General features: G+C 41.2%; 1 protein-coding gene across 1 annotated transcript in view; it reads right to left on the bottom strand.

The window, feature by feature from the left end:
• Nucleotides 1–18,218, bottom strand: part of csmd2 (CUB and Sushi multiple domains 2) — a gene marked incomplete at both ends in the record, with an annotated part of 232,602 nt that overhangs the window by 8,846 nt on the left and 205,538 nt on the right. The window contains 10 exons of the mRNA XM_080045422.1: nt 131–204; nt 665–838; nt 1,023–1,196; nt 1,403–1,582; nt 5,943–6,119; nt 9,940–10,122; nt 13,011–13,184; nt 13,649–13,837; nt 17,230–17,403; nt 17,952–18,125. Of these exons, the coding sequence (XP_079901548.1) occupies nt 131–204; nt 665–838; nt 1,023–1,196; nt 1,403–1,582; nt 5,943–6,119; nt 9,940–10,122; nt 13,011–13,184; nt 13,649–13,837; nt 17,230–17,403; nt 17,952–18,125 (1,673 nt within the window). The remainder of the gene's footprint in view (nt 1–130; nt 205–664; nt 839–1,022; nt 1,197–1,402; nt 1,583–5,942; nt 6,120–9,939; nt 10,123–13,010; nt 13,185–13,648; nt 13,838–17,229; nt 17,404–17,951; nt 18,126–18,218) is intronic.

The raw sequence follows: 18,218 nt of genomic DNA, 5'->3' as shown, positions 1-18,218 counted from the left end.
AGAAGGAAAACTCACATTACTGTACACAGGTTATATAAAAGGTGCTAGCGCATAACCAATAGATAAAAGGTTACACAATTATTTTTGTTCAACACATTAATTAATGTTCCTGTGTTACTAGATGTTCTACCTGGTAGCCTTGACTGTTGTTCTGATTTCCAAAGAGAGGAATGCCAGGATCTCCACATGTAGTGTGAGTGGGATCTGAAACACACAAACACACACACACACACACACACACACACACACACACACACACACACACACACACACACACACACACACACACACACACACACACACACACACACACACACTCAGCAATTTTGTGATAACTCATTTCAAGCTAAAGTAAGTCACCCTTTATAGATGCCATGACAAATAGATACATAACCTTGGAGACAGTGTATGGGAAATTACATTTTTCACAGAACTTGTGTGAAACACAGTGGAAGCCAGAAATTAATGTTTGCAGGAAACCAATCACACATACAGTACATACAAATACAAGGCTACCGGCCAGGGGCACTGTTTCCATTAACCATCACATTCCCACATTCTTAACTTGTATGTCATTGCTTTGATTGCTTCATTTAGTACGCTTATCTAACATATTGAATGTCTTTGATTATACTATAAATGGATACACAAAGAAGTGGCTTACCTATGCAAGAGGGCTGTGTACCACTCCAGGTGCCATCATATTGACAGTATCTTCTGGTGGAGCCCACCAGGACCAGAGGAGGGTAGCAGGAAAAGGAGACAGAGGAGAGGTAGGTGAATCCTCGGTCCTCCCTCCTCCCCTGGGCTGGCATCCCTGGGTCTCCACAGAACACAGCTGGTAAGATTGAAGGGAGATAAAGAGAGAAACAGGGGCAAGTGAGGTCACCCACAAACCATGTTGGGTTTTAATTCAACATTTACAACATATCTTTCACCCGAGTGGATATGTATATTATATATCATGATTCCATATTTATGACATGTCATGTACTTGGGCACTCCAGCGTGATGCCACTTACGGAAGCACTGGGGTTTCTCTCCACTCCAGTTCCCATTGCCCTGGCATGTTAACAAGGTGGGCAGGGACAGCTGGTAACCTTGGTTGCAGGCGTAGCTAATGCTAGAGCCCCAGGTGAATTCTGTTCCAACAACCTGTCCATTAGGGATGGGAGGGGCTGGACCACATACGATTGCTATAAGGAGACAGAGGCATTGCAGGACATCATGGATTTTGATTATTGTTTGAAATGAGGAGATGCCTTTCAGTCCAAATGATAGTGTAATGTATGATGAATACTTCTTACAACAATATCTGTAATATATGATCCCTGTTAGGCTATGCCATTGTCTGGCTGTATCACATCAATATAATGTAATTCCTGTCATCCTACAACGTTACCTTTACAGAGAGGTTTGGTGCCATTCCAGGTTCGGTCCTTGGTGCAGATAAGAGTGGAGGCCCGGTCAGCATCCATGGTGAAACCAGGAGAACACTGGTAACTGACAGTGTGGCTGAAGGTAAAATCACTGCCCAACCTCACCCCATTGGCTGACACTCCAGGGTCACCACAGTGAATTACTGCAGAAACACAAGTGGGTAAATAAGCAAAAACAAATGATAATGGGTGACACTGTCAGAGATAGCGGAACAAAGGGACATAAATGCAGGCAACGGTGGTCATTTTTGGCCATTTTTAAATATAAATAACTTTGTTGAATAAAAAACAACAACAACGCTGCTGGTAGCTTTCCTGAAAGTGTCTGCATTTTAATTAAAAAAATTTAACAACATCAAATTACACCAGATTGGCTTTATCAGTAGAACAATTAAGAGATAGCCTACAGATATTGTCAATATTAATGAAACATAAGATGATTGCTGCAGTGGCCTATCCATTCGGACAGCAATGATTTAGATGCAGGAGATGTACTGTAGGTGATAAATGTTAGCAACCTTTATCCAGGGTTTTTCCTGGCTCAGAATGGGCCTTTGGGGGGTCAGTACGCGACCGACTTTTTTTGGGGTCGCGACAGTAAAGGCAAACGGTTTGTGTATTTTAAGAGGGGTGTTGGGTTGGGAGAGGGGAGTTTCTGTCCAGCTCAAGAGCATTTCAGTCAGCCTGTCAATCACTGTGTTACCATGGAGCTCACTGACGCTTATGAAATCACAATAAACAACTTATATATGAAGTCAAAATACTAATAATGACTAGGCCTACCTATTTAGGCCTAATACTTTAATTGTTTCTAATTGATCTAAACCATGGAAGAAGGTAGGGCTGCTCGATTATGAAAAAATCATAATCATGATTATTTTGAGTAATCACATTGTGTTATCACGATTATTAAAGACAGTTAATCATTGATTTAAGAACATTATGCATTTATTTTACTTTTAACAAGGTTTTTTTCTAATAACACCATGACTTTGGACTTTAAACAAAGGCCTAATTGAATTGAAAACAGAGAATAGAAATAGGCTAAATAAGTGAAACATATTTTTAATAATTTAAAAAAAAATATGTCAAAATAAAAATAACCAGTTGTAAATGGTGTTGATAGGGCACGTCTTTTGCTAGCATTGAATGTAAGGGCATGATTTATTTATGTCATGGAGCTGGCTGGATAGGCAGTTGCATTGTAGTGTTGACAGTTGTGGTGGCAGGAGTTAAGGAGCTTTAAACTTCCTGTGTTTTTATTCATTGATTGCTTGGTCATAGACCACTATGATTCGACTTAAAGTGAATAAACAAATTGGTCGGGATGTTTAGAGGTGCAGATCAGGTCGTAGGCTATATCACTTTTCTTTCTCTCTCTCTGTCTCTCTCTCTCGGTCGCGTATGTCACGTTACTCGCGTGTGACAAATCTTGCACATTATTTTAGTCTGTTGTGAGTCTGAAGTGTTTTCAGACAACACAATTAGTTTTACCTTTATTCTCGTCATCTAGAAGTTTTTCAAAACACCCGGCAATGCGCAACATCTCCCTCCTACTCTGGACGAGCCGATAGCTAAACTCAGGTGAGGGAGGGGCCGAGCGGAGCTCACGGCTGAAAGGGTGCGCTGCATTCATAAGCCTGCATGCCCCGGCGAGCGGAACAATGATAGTTTAATAACGATTATCCCCGACCTGATTTATTTTTTTACAACTGAGATTGCAAGTAATATGACTGGAATGGCGCGGAAATGGAAACACATTTGGAGCCGTTTTAAGTAGATTTTTATTTATTTATCTATATATATAAAAAAAAACACTTTGGCGCTGAGGATTTTCCTTTGGCGGGCGCTAAAATTCCTTTGGCGGGCGCCAACATTTTTTGAATGCAGGAAAAACCCTGCCTTTATCGGGTGCATGAAAACACATCATCCTCAACATAGAGTGATTCTGAAACAGTTTTGAGGAAAAAGAGACAAAGGTTACTTCCGTCAGAGAATAGGGATCATGCAGATATTCCATTTATGGAAGACGTTCCAGGTGAGCGTGTATTATGCCACTCTGCAACGTTGATTTGGCTAGTCTAATTACACACAAGCATTGATAGCTTAATGGAGTGAGATGTGTGATGATAAATAATTTGAAAGCACTGACAAATCGCCCATAGGCCTTGGGGTCTCTGATGGCTAGTGCTTTTCAGAAAAACACTGGTTTGAATATATGCAATAATTACAGTTTACATTAATTACTGTTTAAATAAATAATTAAACATTTGAAGTTATATTGATTTTTATATACATACCCTGTCCTACAAAAACGAAAAAGCATTCATCTCTCATTGGGTATTTATAATGAGAGATATTTTTACAGGGAATTTTAACAGCCAACATGAACATTGTGGTATTTGTAATAGTTGGGAAATTCCAGCACTTCAAGTAATAAGGAAAAATAAATAATGTTCCCCAGCCTCTTCAGATCTCAGCCATATTAGTTGATGGTTCAATTTGTTTTACATTTAGCTGGACATGGTGAAGCAGGAAATCAATATCACACACTTGGTATGAAACACAAGCAAGTAGCTGGATAGCCTCATAGTTAATGCACTGTTTTAAATGGTGTATGCACTTGAGCCAAGCAGTTCACCTAAAAAACAAAACCTAATGATTTAATTAACAAAAGTGATGTTTCGTCACAGGTACTACTCAACTCATTGATTGATGAACAATGACGTTTGGGTGATTTATTTATACTGTATGTACTGTATGCTTGAGAATATTACTCACCATGAAACTGATTATCATCCCTTTTCAATCCTCTCTAATCACCATATCAGACAGAGTGATTTAATGTATGTTGTCTAAGGGAATAGCCAAAGGGCTTTAACTGTCTTCAGTTTATAGCTTTAAGGTGCAGATAGGCTAAATCTTGCAATCCTTGTACAGTAGCTCCCTAAAGCTCCAAAATGAACCACAGGTCTCATTGATTACACATTTGTACATCCTGCGGGGAAAACAGTATGGTTGAGAAACAACAGTGAGGATTACACTGTGTGACTCAGCATCATCGTTGCTCAGCTCTGCTGTTTAAGTCTAGGTCAGAGAATCCAGGGCACAGAAGGACACATTGCGCTAAGTTGCCTTGGGACCAAAAGGCATTATTAAATGCTTATGACAAACATTCTAGCAACATTCACAGTCGGGTGAAGCATTGGATTTAGTGCTTCCCTTGACTAAGCAAGAATTTACATTTCCCACTGGGCTGGTAAGAGCGCACAGATTGAAGCCACAATGTCCATTTAGGACACCCTGTAACTACAGGGCTGAGGCACAGTGAGATAACTTCTCCTCTTGCATAATAATATTCTTAATATTCTCACTGGCAAACAGTCCATGCCTTTGGGATATGATGCTTTATGTACTAAATACAATGTTTAAACTGGTGTAAATGTCAGTAAGTAAATTACAGCCGAAATGGAGTGAGACTTCCAAAACTTCCATGTTACGTATGCTAAGTAAATCCCTTTTAAACACATCGTTTTTAGACTATTCAATAGAAATCAATCAATCAGAAGTTCTCCTATTCACATTTCCTTCACTCTCTAAAGGTGTTCTCCTAAAGACGGTCAACTTGTACCCTGTCACTCCTATGGATTACCGGGTTCTGAAATATATAATGGTGCTGCTTAGGGTTCATCCTCTCCATTCAGAGGAAAGTGGTTCTTTCAGTGACCTCTATTTGCCGGGGTCTCTTGGCTTCGTACAGCAGCTGTGTGTCTTTTGTTAGGCATGATGATAAAGCGCTGTCGGTCTGACATGGGCCATTTGAGCGGACCATGCCTCGAAACCAATTTCCTTTCACTGAGACAGGGATCAGTCTTTATTGCAAAAAAAAATCTGCCATTACAAGCAGTTAGCATGGCTTCTGTGTTTTGTTTAAATGTATTTCTTGCATAATATAAATATAAAGCAATTTATTATAAAAGATGTATTGACCTTATCTTTAGGGAATGGATATAAATGCTGCCATTGTAAGGCCTATTACCTTAATTGAAAAGTGTAAACTTTTAGAAAACTAAGGAAGAGAGACCAAGTGGAAGATAACTAAAAATCCGAATAGCTTTTTCCATTGCTATTAGCTTATCTATTGTAGAGAAGCGTTACATCATTTGACAACAACAAAAACAGAGTATGTCTAGGTTTTCTTTTAGATCTCGGTTGAACAGCCAATTTTCATTCATTTGCACGGCATGGATAGCTGGCAGTGCATCTGCTTTGAGTGTCCCAGCAGTAAATTAAATGTGAGTGAATTGTCAGTGTCTGTTCCATGTGATGGTTATGCGAGGAAGAGGCATTTTATGAAAATGTGAGAGAATTCAATGCCTTATCCGCGGGAACCCCAATAATCCTCAACTGGAGCATGTATTTCAAATTCCCTACACACAAAACGACAAGCACTTTGCATCTATGAATTAACTTTTTTTTTTCTCTGTAAGAGCTGTAAAATACCTGAGCACTCGGGCATGTTGCCGGTCCAGGTCCCGTTAACAGTGCAGTGTCGGGTAAGCATGCCAGTAGAGTAGTAGCCCTCTCTGCAAGTGTATGTAATGGATCTGGAATATGTTAGGCCATCGTGGATCAGGATCTGGGCATTCCGTGGAGTTCCCGGGTTTCCACAGGAGATTACTAAAAATGGGAGAAAAGAGAGAGGGCAGGAGAAAAGGATGAGGTATAAGTCATCTACAGGCCAGATCCTCAGTGACCAAAGAAGAAGGTGTAAATAAGTAATGTGTGGAGTGCAGACCTTGACACATCTAAGCATTTTTCAAGACCAAAGGCAGAATCGTAGATGAAAGATTTTCAACAATTTTACTCACTTGTCTTCTTACATCTTTTTACATTTTACTTATCTTTACTACATATCAATGAACATGCCTAAAGCTTCTAATTTTATGCTTTTTATAAAATGTGGGTTGTGTCTTCTACATTCTTTTTATATATCTTTATATGCACAATGTGTATTGCTCACTCTGTGTTTTTTTTCCTTCCCTCTGTTCTTAATCCGCCCACCCAACCATCTTCCCCCGCATCCTACTTCATAAGTAACTTTGATCGACACATCCTTTGCTCACTAAGTCCCTTGGTGTCTGTCCGGCCGCCAGCGATGGTTCTGTTCATTACAGTCTCCAGCTTGCCCTGGGCCCTCAGAGCCCTGTGGGCTTGGCCCTCCCGTAATGACCAGATGTGGCCTGGCCCTTGAAGTCGCTGCCAACTGAGAACAGGTGGGCAACCCCTGCTGCTGGGCATACCACACACCAGAGAAGGAGTGAGACGTGTGTGTGTGCGTGTGTGTGAAGGGAAAAACAAATACTACATATAACTGCAGATAAAGCTTGTCAACTCACTCAACGATAACATAATTGCAATTGCAAGTTTATGGATGGTTTTATTTAATTTTTTCTTGGACGTGCGTAAGAAATAATATAAACATTGGACACAACTTGCCATATCGAACAATTGAATTTAAAACAAACACACGCCACAAAACCCCACAAATAATACTCTTGAAGTTGATTTGAACACAATGAGAAAGAAAAATGGATAGAAAACACAAATCGGACATACATCGAACTAGATGGTGAAAGTCTACAGCTTTAACAAATTTGTTTAACACAGATAAACCCCCTGTCCTATTGACGTTTAATTATTTGATGAAGATCTATATCAAGTGAAATTGTTCAAATTAGTGTTTGCAAAAGATCACCTCTTGAGATATTCAATAACAACCTTTCTACTTTACTCTTCCTCATGTACTATATAAGACATTTGTCAGGCGAAAAAGAAAACTCTAGTGTTTGTTGTTTTTAATGCCTTTGTCTGTCTAAGCAATCGTAATGGCTATTATACAAAAATGAAAACCCTCATGGTGTGTTTAAACATAAATATTCATTAGCAAAGTTATACTTTTTCTAAAACATTCATAAAAGCAACAATTTACTCCCATTGAGATAAGTTTCTTGGATTTCAATTACCCCTGAAATTATAATATAAATGTATGAATACACAGGTTTGCAATATTAACGTAGCGGGATAATCAAACTTCTGAGAAAAGGAAAAAGACAGCATCTGGAAAGTATACGCATGCACAAGTGCTCGATTATGACCTATTATGATATTTTTCAGTCTAACTTTGGTACTGCAGTTTAGCCTCTGCAAAAACGCTCTCTCCCTCTGCACTCTGTTTGAACCTGGCCAATCAGAGAAGGCCGGTTACTGCATAGCAACAGGCACGCCCCCTAGTTTCAGTTACACTGAGCAGACTGCAGTTAGCCTGGCACCACCGCTTACCTACTTCCGCTCAATTTTAATTTCCCTTCAGTAGTCAGTCTGGGTCTGCAGTATATTCTTTGGTTTTCTCCGGACAGATTTTTGGCGGTCCAATCAGCGAACAGAGGGAGTAGCTCAGAACGCGGCTTATGATTTACGTCACGACCAAACGTTATGCGATTGGTTGGCAGATCCAGAGTGGCACTGGCCACATCCAATAGTTTTAAACTTCAAAAGACACCCACCTTCAAGTGAGTTAACTTTTGTCAATTGAGCGATTCCAGACCTTCTGTACGAATGAAATTAAGTACGATGGTCTGGTAGGACCAGGCTAGACTGCAGTGTGAGCCATGCAGATTTGAACAGGCAGGGAGGGGGGGGACAGGGACATGTCTGAGCGTGTAGCAGCATGACCATACATGGACAATCCGCTTTGTTCTACATCACACAATCCAGGAAACTAGGCACTAGGCTGCCGCGATCGGCATCGGAGTGTGTAGGCTGTGCACAGCCACCTGCAGCCAGCCCAGACAGTAAGCAGGGAATTTGTCTAAAATGCATGTCATTATCTGACACTTTGGTATCATTTAGCATGACTGTATAACATTATAACAGCATTTATAGGTCAGAAAATATGAAAAAGCATAATAGGCGCTCTTTAAATGAAGTGAAATGAAAATGTCTTATATAAGCCCTTCCTGGACTAGTTCAAATTTGGTTACCGCACAATCATTACTCTCCAGCTTTACAGTTTTCCAAGTTAATAGAGGCTATGATATTGTGTTCATTCATTACTGCTCCTGCTAAGTCCATCAAACCACCCATCCATTCATTTCCCAGTAGTTATCCAGGTTAAGTTTGCAGTGGTAGCAATTTAATCATTAGCCCACACATCATTTCCCCAAGTGATGTCCTCCTGCTCCTCATAAGAAATCCCAAGGCGTACTCAGGCCAGATGGGATGTGTAATCCCTCCATAGTCTTTTGAATCTACTCCAGGGTTTCCAGTTGGACGTGTCCAGAATATTTACACTGTATTTAGGTCTAGGCCGCCTGATGTGATTCCTGAACAACCTCAACCGGCTGCTTTCAACACAAACAGGAAAGCTGTCCTACTCCAAGCTGCTCACTCTGTCCCTGTCCAAATGGTTTTACTCTTATTGTCACTCACTACCTAAGGCTTATAGTCACAGGTTTGAGTTGGAACCGTAAAGGTGGAGTCAATGATTCTGGAGAACAGTTGTTGTCAAAATCAGTGAATAATTCTCACAATCTGCTACCTGTCCGTACTGTGCGTGCACATCCTAGGCTCTGTAAACTGGGATGTGGCTAGCTATGGTGGTCCTACTTTGTTTACATAACCTTTGTTTACAGACCAGTTAACAGAGCCTAGGCTGTGTATTAACACAGGAATTAATTTTTTCAGCGCCTACACAATACGTACAAGTTAAGTGATTTTGACAACAAGCATTCTCTGGAATCGCTGACTTCAACTTTAATTGAGAGCATAACTTGGAGCTCAGCTCCCTTTTCAACACAAATTTGTGGATAACGTTGATATTATCTCCTCCTCTGTTCACCTCGCTGTCCCCTCTGCCCGTCTCACCATGGTGGGGAGCCTTCAGCCGCTCTGCTCCCCTGCTCTGGAATGCACTACCCCAGACATCCGCAACACTGACTCCATATCCCTGTATAATCCAAACTCAAAACCCACCTTTTCAAATCTGCATACCCCCCCTGATCTTCCCTTCCTCACCCATTGTCTACTTATTTTAAATTGTTTTTAATTATATTAGTGTACCTGCCTTGCTTTTTATAATGTATATGTTTTTAAATGTACGGCGACCTTGAGTCTTGAAAGGCGCCTCCAAATAAAATGCATTATTATTAATATCTAACTCCTCTCAGCAGACCTACGGTTTGTATGCTTCTCCACTTGGGGGAGGGACCTTGCAATTCTGTCTATTGAAATCATAGACAGAATTGCTGATAACGTATAGGCTTTGTGGAATACAGCAACCTGACTTTCAACATATTTGACACAGAACATGTTGGTTTTGTTCAAGAAAGACACATAGAGTTTACTGGCAGAACTCATATGATTCCTCTAGTATGTTAGTGAATGTACAGGGATGAGAAGCCGAGGCTGGTATTGATGAGTTAGAGAGGTATTTTCTTACCATGACACTCAGGTTGGGTGCCAATCCAGGTCCCATTGGTGAGACACGTTCTCTCTGGCGAACCCTTCAGCATATAGCCAGGCTCACAGCTAAAGCGCACAGCACTGCCCACAGTAAACTCTTCTCCCAGACGGATACCGTGCACAGGAACGCCTGGATCTCCACACAGACCGGCAGACTCGCCTGGAACAAGATGAAACAAGATTTTTTTTTAAATGCTTTTATTTTTGAAAATATCGGATCTTCACTCATGTGGAAAATGTACATTATAAATGTATTCTCTGCATGTTTTCAAATTAAAATACAATAATAATTTGATTAGGAAAATAACACAGATCCCAACTCCCCACCCAGCCATCCACCAGGAAAATAGTATTTCCCTACTGCCCTACGGAGCAACTAGATTCCAAAATGCATTATATCTATTTGTTCAACATGCAGACAATGTGCAAAACAAGATGCTTTTTTATTTCACTGACCCAACATAGTGTGCATCTAGCTTGATATTTCCATGTCTATTTAAAACATCAAAACACGCCTATCAATGCTGTGTACTGCTCTCGCTCCCTAGTTTACAAGACACTGGCCAACATAACTTTAATAGTGCAAAGCTATGAATGTCAGGGAAATATTTAGAAAAAGGTTGTGTTTATTGCCCATAGAGAGAACACCAGCAATCTCTGCAATATCTATGAATGTAATGAATTTGACATTAAACTGTCAGCATGCTATTTTATTGTTCGCTGGTGGGTCTGTATGTGAGCTAGTTTGTGTTTGTGAGTTTCTGTCAATGTCTATGCCTGTGTATGTTTCTGTCTAATGTTTGGGAATGTGCTTTTATTTGTGTCTATTAGGGGTGTGCACGTGTACACGTATAACCGTTTGGTAAATCATAACCGTTTAGGAACAATTAATAAACGAGATCTGTTTTTTTTTTTTTTCAAAGTTTGGGAATTATAGGAGTGGTGGGCGATGTGAGCTACTGTAGGCCACTAAAGTAGATAAAACAATACATTATTGTATTTGGTTACACTATTTATTGATTGAACTATCTAACTGCTACACCTTCAGTTTCACTTTCCTTTTCATCTCTGTCTCAAACAGCTGGTCTGATCAGCTGGTCGGCTCGCAAGCCGACAACGGCCCCGACAGCTTGAGTCAGTCTAATGACAGATGATCACTAGGCAGTTATGATCACTTCGAAGTCACTCCAACAGGATCGGCAAAAAAACAATAATTACGCCCCCCTACCCCCCCATATCAAACAGTTAAACGTGTACACGAAAAATGTGCTGCCGTGTAACCGTTTAGAAATTTTTGTAAATGTTCACACCCCTAGTGTCTATGCATATTTGCTTGTGTGGACACCTCAAGATACTAAGCAAATTGCTGTAAGGGTACAGAGAGTATTGGGGCCGATGTCTTTTATAGTGCTTCATAACTCAACTGAGTTTTGGGCGTCCCCTGTTCCTTCATCTGATATGAACAGATTAAAGCAGTTTAATGGAGGACACTCACGTTGCCCTTGAGGCCTGTGGAGCACAATGCTGCCCCATCTTTGGTGCACCTACAGCTTCAACCAAACTCTTTATTATTTGGACTGGCATTACGAGGGTATGACTGGGTGCTAATATAACATATGACATAATCAATTATAACAAGCAGGTGGGTAAAAAGAGGATGAGAAAGGGGGCTACACTAGCACACAGTTTAAAGGTGCACTGAGTAACTTTGGGTGGGTCAGAGAAGTGAATATTTTACAAGGTATATTCTCATAACTGAATAAACCAACTTTTCTCACAAGAAAATGTGATCCCTGGAACAATGTTTGAAGTTTGAAAGCTACCTGAAAAGTAACTTTTTCACTGTTTTCGTTTACAACAGCAGGGCCCACAGTTTGGTTAACAAACATGTTCTAGTCTATTTGGTTCCAGGTTCCCAGAGCCGGCCCGAGGCATAAGCGAACTAAGCGACCGCTTAGGGCCCCCGACTGCCTGGGGGGCCCCCTAAAAAAAAAAATTTTTTTATTTTTTAGTTTCTGTGTTTGATATTAACATCATACTATGCAAATGTGAGTTATACAAAAAAAAAGAATAAAATGTTTTGGTCTAGATAATTAATAGCCTAAAAATTTAATTAGTTCATCTCGGAGGAAATCCGAAATTATCTGATCATGTCACGTTCACATCCATGCACAGTGTGTATTGAGTTTATTTAAAAACAATTGGAAATGGGGCTGCCCTCAGTTGCCCATGCACTGTGTATAGTCTATAGCCTATGTCAGCCTTGTCTGTGGAAAAAAAGATACAGTAGCTGGATAACAGAGTTCTTCTGCTTCGTTCCTCACACTGCATTTAAATGCATTCACTATATTACAGAGAAATATGTCCGTAAAAGAAAAAGAGCTCCAAGCCCAACCCATAATATTTTATTTTATATTAATATTTTTATGGAAAATCCATGTGTCCTTCTTCAATAGCTTCTAATTCATTGGACCCAGTGTCTCCAAATTATTTGTTCACACAAGATTTCTCAGATTTAGCCTCTTAATTTTCCTCTCAAAGGGCACCAGATTCATGCATTTCACTTTAAAAAGGCTAAAAAAATCTCCCGGGGGGGCATACCCCCGGACCCCCCTAAGAGGGTCTGAATCTCGGCTGTCTAATATCTTCGCACAGCCGCACAGTGGAGGCACTAGCGGAAAACACTGGGTTTGTGAATGATATTTAACAAAGATCTATAGTTTCAGCAGCGCTAACATTGGGGAGGGGCCCCCTAATCATATTTCGCTTAGGGCCCCCTGAAGGCTTGGGCCGGCTCTGCAGGTTCCTCAACATATTTGACATAGGTTTTGTAAACTAACTGCAGGCTCTGACAATGTAAAAAAAAAAAAGTACCCTCCCCGTTAAACTGCATAGTGCACCTTATAGATGGAATTTTTGTAGTTTCAGTAGTTTATTTTAAGTTGATCTTGAACGTTTACTCAAAAAGGTTTCACATAATGGGTATCATTTTTTTTATGTTATCATCCAGAACAGTTAGACAGTCAATCTGGGTGCAGTTTTCCATACCGGAGCAGTGTGGTGGCGACCCGCTCCACTGGCCGTCCAACTGGCACATCCTTGTGGTGTTGCCGACGATGGTACGCTGGCCGATGCAGCTGTAGCGGATGACAGAGCCCACTGTGCGTCGGTCGCCTGATATCTGGGCGTAGGGAGGCATACTGGGGCGGTCACAAAGCACCACTGTCCAATAAGAGTAGGGAGATGAGAGAAAGAGACCAATGAACAATGGCAAAAAACCCAATGGTGAAGAAGTGATCATTTACTACACACTTATTGGCGTCATCACTTTATTAAAGTTAGGACCTTTAAGTACCATCTGCAAATATTTGCAACAGAAATGATAAACACTCATGATATTCACTAAATAATTCAAATAATAAACATTTACCGTTTCCTGATCCTAAAATCTAGTAAGTTGCTTCTTTCCTTCGTATTATAGTACAACCTGTAATATTTTTGGGATGCTGAATTTAGTTATTTGAAGACTTCAAATTGAAAAACAACTGATTTCCTCTTTAACAAAATGAAAGAAAAAAAAATCCAGGTGGAGCATTGGGCAATGCGTGGCAAGTCCTCTTTTTTAGCATATACAAAAAATTGGAATTCATGCCGCGGCACCTACAACTGCCTCCTGAGGTACTTACACAGGCACTTGGGCAGGGAGCGATCCCAAGTACCATCCCCCTGACAGGAGATGGAGCTGGTGCCCAGCAGGTAATAGCCCGGGTTACAGCGGTATGACACAGTGGTTTGGAAGCTGTAGCGATGCGGCCCGCTGGGCAGTACCTGCCTAATGCTGTTCTCTACATGGCCCGGCTCTGTGCAGTTCACAACTGGAGAAAGGGAGGCAAAGAGGGAAAGGGATTAATGAATTCAGAGAGAAAACGTCATCCTGTATAATATATATATATATAAGAATTAATTATTTTACCTGGAAATGAGGACTGTACATTTGTCTTTGACAATTATTACGTACAATTTTACTGGCAAAAGAGGAAGAACATTATACCATATATGTGGATACAGATAAATGACTCTCTCTCTCTCACACACACACACACACACACACACACACACACACACACACACAGGGAACATGCCCATTTAACAAGCAATTTCTTTTCTCTATCTTTCACTCTCTGTTTTTCTAGTACTGCCACATATCCAGCGTCCATCCATCCAGCCCAATCTAAATGAAGAAGGAGGCAGACTCTGGAAATAAACATTTGCTTCATTAGAGCCAGTCCCCTGCTGGTCGCCGTGGTGCAGAGATAGTGATGGATGGGGAGCTCACAGGAGAAGAGGCACCACGTCAGTTTAGCACCAGATGGAGAGAGTTAGGGAAGAGAGGAATGAAGGATGAGTGAGGAGCAAGGGACAGCAAGTGGAGCTGCAGTACGGAGTTGTAGAGGAAGAGGCCCTGATGGTGCAGAATATATTAAAATTCATGACAACAAGTTTAGCTACAAAGGCTACCAGTACCAATTCATCATGAGTGTCTCAGAAATGAGACGCACAATCAAAACCCTACTCTGGCCCAACAAAGTTCAGATTGAAGTCTCTAAAAATTGCTGCCTTTTTATTCTGTGAATGGCAACTAAATGTGTACTATGATGCCAACACTCTAATGGCTTCGAAAACACTGTCCACACTGAGTGCACAGGCAGCCATTATGCCCCTATTTCTTGCCTTGCCAGTCTTGCCCCGTGAGTGTACCTTTGTCACAGCCAAAATGAACCCATTGTATGCTAATGTCCCTGAAAGCTTGCACATTTCCATGCTCCCAAGCTGGCCAGCACAGCTGAATAACCCCCCAAATATCTATCATAATGTATTCCTTCCAGTAGAGTGCTGACCCGCGGTGCCATCATTTACAACTTACTGCATAATAACACTACAAAGTGTATTTGAAGCGGTGGAGCTGCTTCAGCACGACACTTACCAAGCTTGGATATTCAGCTTTGAAAACAAAAATGTGCTCAGGCAACATAGACTCAAAGGCGATCCAACCGTCATCTGAAACGACTAACCTCCTGGTAAAAAAATAGGTTTTTTGTGGCCCAGTGGGCAGGGAGTGAGGAACCACATAAGGATGAAAGGAAAAGAAGAATGGAAGTGAGAGGGGAAGAAGGTCTGAGGTAATTCATCTCTGTTCCATTCACAAATGGGGGACCTCCGGTCACCCTCTCCTCCTCTTGGCCTCATGCCAAGTAACGGCTTTGTGAGTGTTGTGTCAGAGTGTGATTTTTTTTGTCGAATCCCTAAAAAAAAAAACACACAAGTCATCCGACAAAGACAGTGCTGGAGCTCTGTCGGTGTGTTTCAAATTGTTTAATTGATTACAGAGGGATAGGAGATTGGCTGGGCCAGTGCTCTCCTGCTCAAGCCTTGTCGATAGGGTCTACAGACTCTTGGAGCGAAAATCTGGACCTTGACAATCATTACTATTGTCTGACTGACTCCTTTCCCACCTTTAACACTTATTCCTGTATTCTCTTTTGTATCCCCTACTCTCTCTCTCTCTCTCTCTCTCTCTCCCTCCAGAAGAAAAGCAGATGGTTTGGCTAAGGTAAGACGGATAAAGCAGACGTCATATCAGAACCTAATAGTTTTCAACTAAGGGGAGTAAGTACACGAAAGACAGAAGAGCACACCCCACCAAATATGTCTCGAATGCTGGAATGAAGGTGATAAACCTGATTGACAAAAAGACGTCCAAGCTACTTATGTCTCCACATCAACAGTGGGGATAATTTGCCATCAACACAGGTGCCCACTTCCACCCAAACACACAGGCACCGTCTCAAGCATCTCAGCGTCAGCATCTACATGGAAACAAGGCCAATGCTAATATGATGTCACTACCAGAGCGAAGAGATTTAAGGCGTATGTCTCTGAGAAAGTCTCACTTGCTTATGCATGCAGCAGCCAAATGCACTTCTCGTAGAAGGATTCCTGCGAGTCTGTAACCTCCTCATCCCTTTATAAAAAAAGGGGGCCAAATCCTTTCTCTCCTCATTTAAAACAAACTTGTGAGTCAATCCGTCACCGGTTCTGTCACTGCCTGTCACATTCAAGGCCCGACCTTGCGAGCGCCCTTTTTGTGCCTGTCACAAAGCCCTCAGTTAGTGGGGACTTAGCAGCGACAGACGTGGGCGCCGGGATACATCGCTTGTCGCAAAAAAAAAAACTGCCAAATTGGAAGTCCTTGCCTCGCTCATTCAAAGCAGAACAGGCTACTTCTTATTCTGAGCAAAACGCTCTGATGTTGGTCTCCAAAGGCTGCTATCTTTCACACAAGTTCAAGGGTCCTGTGATTGTTTTCGGCTGTCTCTGTATGGTTATTTACCACGTTTGTTTCCCTGACAGTCTGCTGCTGAGCCTTGGGGTGTAAATGGTGTAGCTAGGATAATATGAAATAAAAATAATTCAACAAAAGTAAATATTATCAAAGAATCTCCAAAGACCATGTGGTTGAATAAGCCAGGCTTCTCTTTGGGTTTTCATTTCAAATTCCCCTAATGTGCGACATTTAAACTCTTTCCCCCCGCCGGATGTCTCTGCGTTTCTTCTCTGTTCTCTCTGTGATTGGGGTCATGTGTGGTCACAGAATATACGACCCTGCACAATACAATAGTTCATTTAATAACAATAGGCAATTTAATCCATACCGACAAAAAATGATAAGAAAACAAGAGGAGACCCACAGTAAAGTATGTGAAAAAGGAGGCGCACAGTTTTTGACAATGTCTTTACTCAGTGCATTATGGTTTGCACAATGCTGATGTTAATGACTTCTTTAGCTGTTAAATTAGTCACACAGCATGATACATATATTTTCCAAAGTGAGATTTGCTATGCCAATACATGTCTTATGTAGCTGTGCTGTGATCATATATGCGTTCTAATTATTTTTAGTAATTTTATATAAAGTGATGTATGCACATACACGTTTTTTCAATTATGGAGGTGTCTGGAGAGAATAGTTGGGTAAATTGTTCTCAAATATTACTAATGTGTTCGCTCAAATGAAAAATTGCATGACTTCTGTTTCCTGAAATTGCTTTCAGAAAATAATTTGCCTTCTGGGTTCAATAGTTGACAGGATCAGACATATTCTTCGCATTTGCTGGTTCTTCACATTATGCTACATTAATTTGTAGGCATGAGGCCAAAAATCATAGATGCCTTTACTGATAAGCTTGGGCATTTTCTCGGCACTTACTTTTACACCTGGGGAGGGCGTTGCTCCACTGCCCATTACCCTGGCAGGTAGATTTCACAGCCCCCTGTAGAACATATCCGGTATTGCAGACAAAGCGCACACCATCATTTAAGTTGAACTGGGTTCCTTGGGTCATCCCGTAGATAGGGTTGCCAGGATGACCACACGTGATGGCTGGAAGAGGCAAAGAAGAATGTAAAAAACATTGTTCAACACATTTACCGAGGAGTCCCAACAACAGAATTGTACAGACAGAATACTGATTGACTCTGAGTAATGGTCCACACTCTAAAGGAACAGAAGCTGCTGCAGCTGCACAGGCTGCATGTCCCTATTTTTGACTCTAGGCTGTAATCAAACACATTTTAAGAGGAGTAAAACTATACATGGAAAGTGTATTATTTTGGAATTATTACCCAATATTTGCGGCATTAGAGGCTTACGTTGTTGTAACAGTGTATTTTATGCAGGAGCTTTCTGTAAAAGTTCAATAACAGGAATTAACTGGTGATCAGTACCAGATGGCTTGGATCTAATGACACTAAATTTGCGGTTTAGGCCACTAAAGTAGGCGGATAAGAGCGGTAAGTACAAGTCATTGATCAGTGACCCTTAAGCTGAAAAAAAGTAGACTAATGTTTTGTTCTGAGATTGTATTATTTTTTTTTTCTAGCTGAGTCTTGAACTAACACTTTACCATCCAACTGCATGAGTGCACTTACGGACACAGACAGGAGTCCGGCCTGACCAGCGGTGATCCTGTTCACAGATTCGCACAGACACTCCGATGAGACGAAACCCTGGGTTACACTGATATACAACGCTGCCTCGATAGTTATAATTCTCCCCGATGATCTGCCCATTCACAATGGGCTCCGGGGTGCCACAATGGCCAGCTGTGGATGAATGGAGAATGGAGTCAAGGTCAGACCTACATATTTTGACTCATAGGACTGGTTATAATCAGTTTTGTGTGCTGCAGTTCTCAC

The sequence above is a fragment of the Ammodytes marinus genome (genome assembly GCF_949987685.1).
Source record: "Ammodytes marinus genome assembly, chromosome: 17".
In the NCBI taxonomy this organism is placed as follows: Eukaryota; Metazoa; Chordata; class Actinopteri; order Uranoscopiformes; family Ammodytidae; genus Ammodytes; species Ammodytes marinus.
Note: the sequence above shows the minus strand (reverse complement) of the source record. Positions and strands in the feature narration are given on the sequence as shown.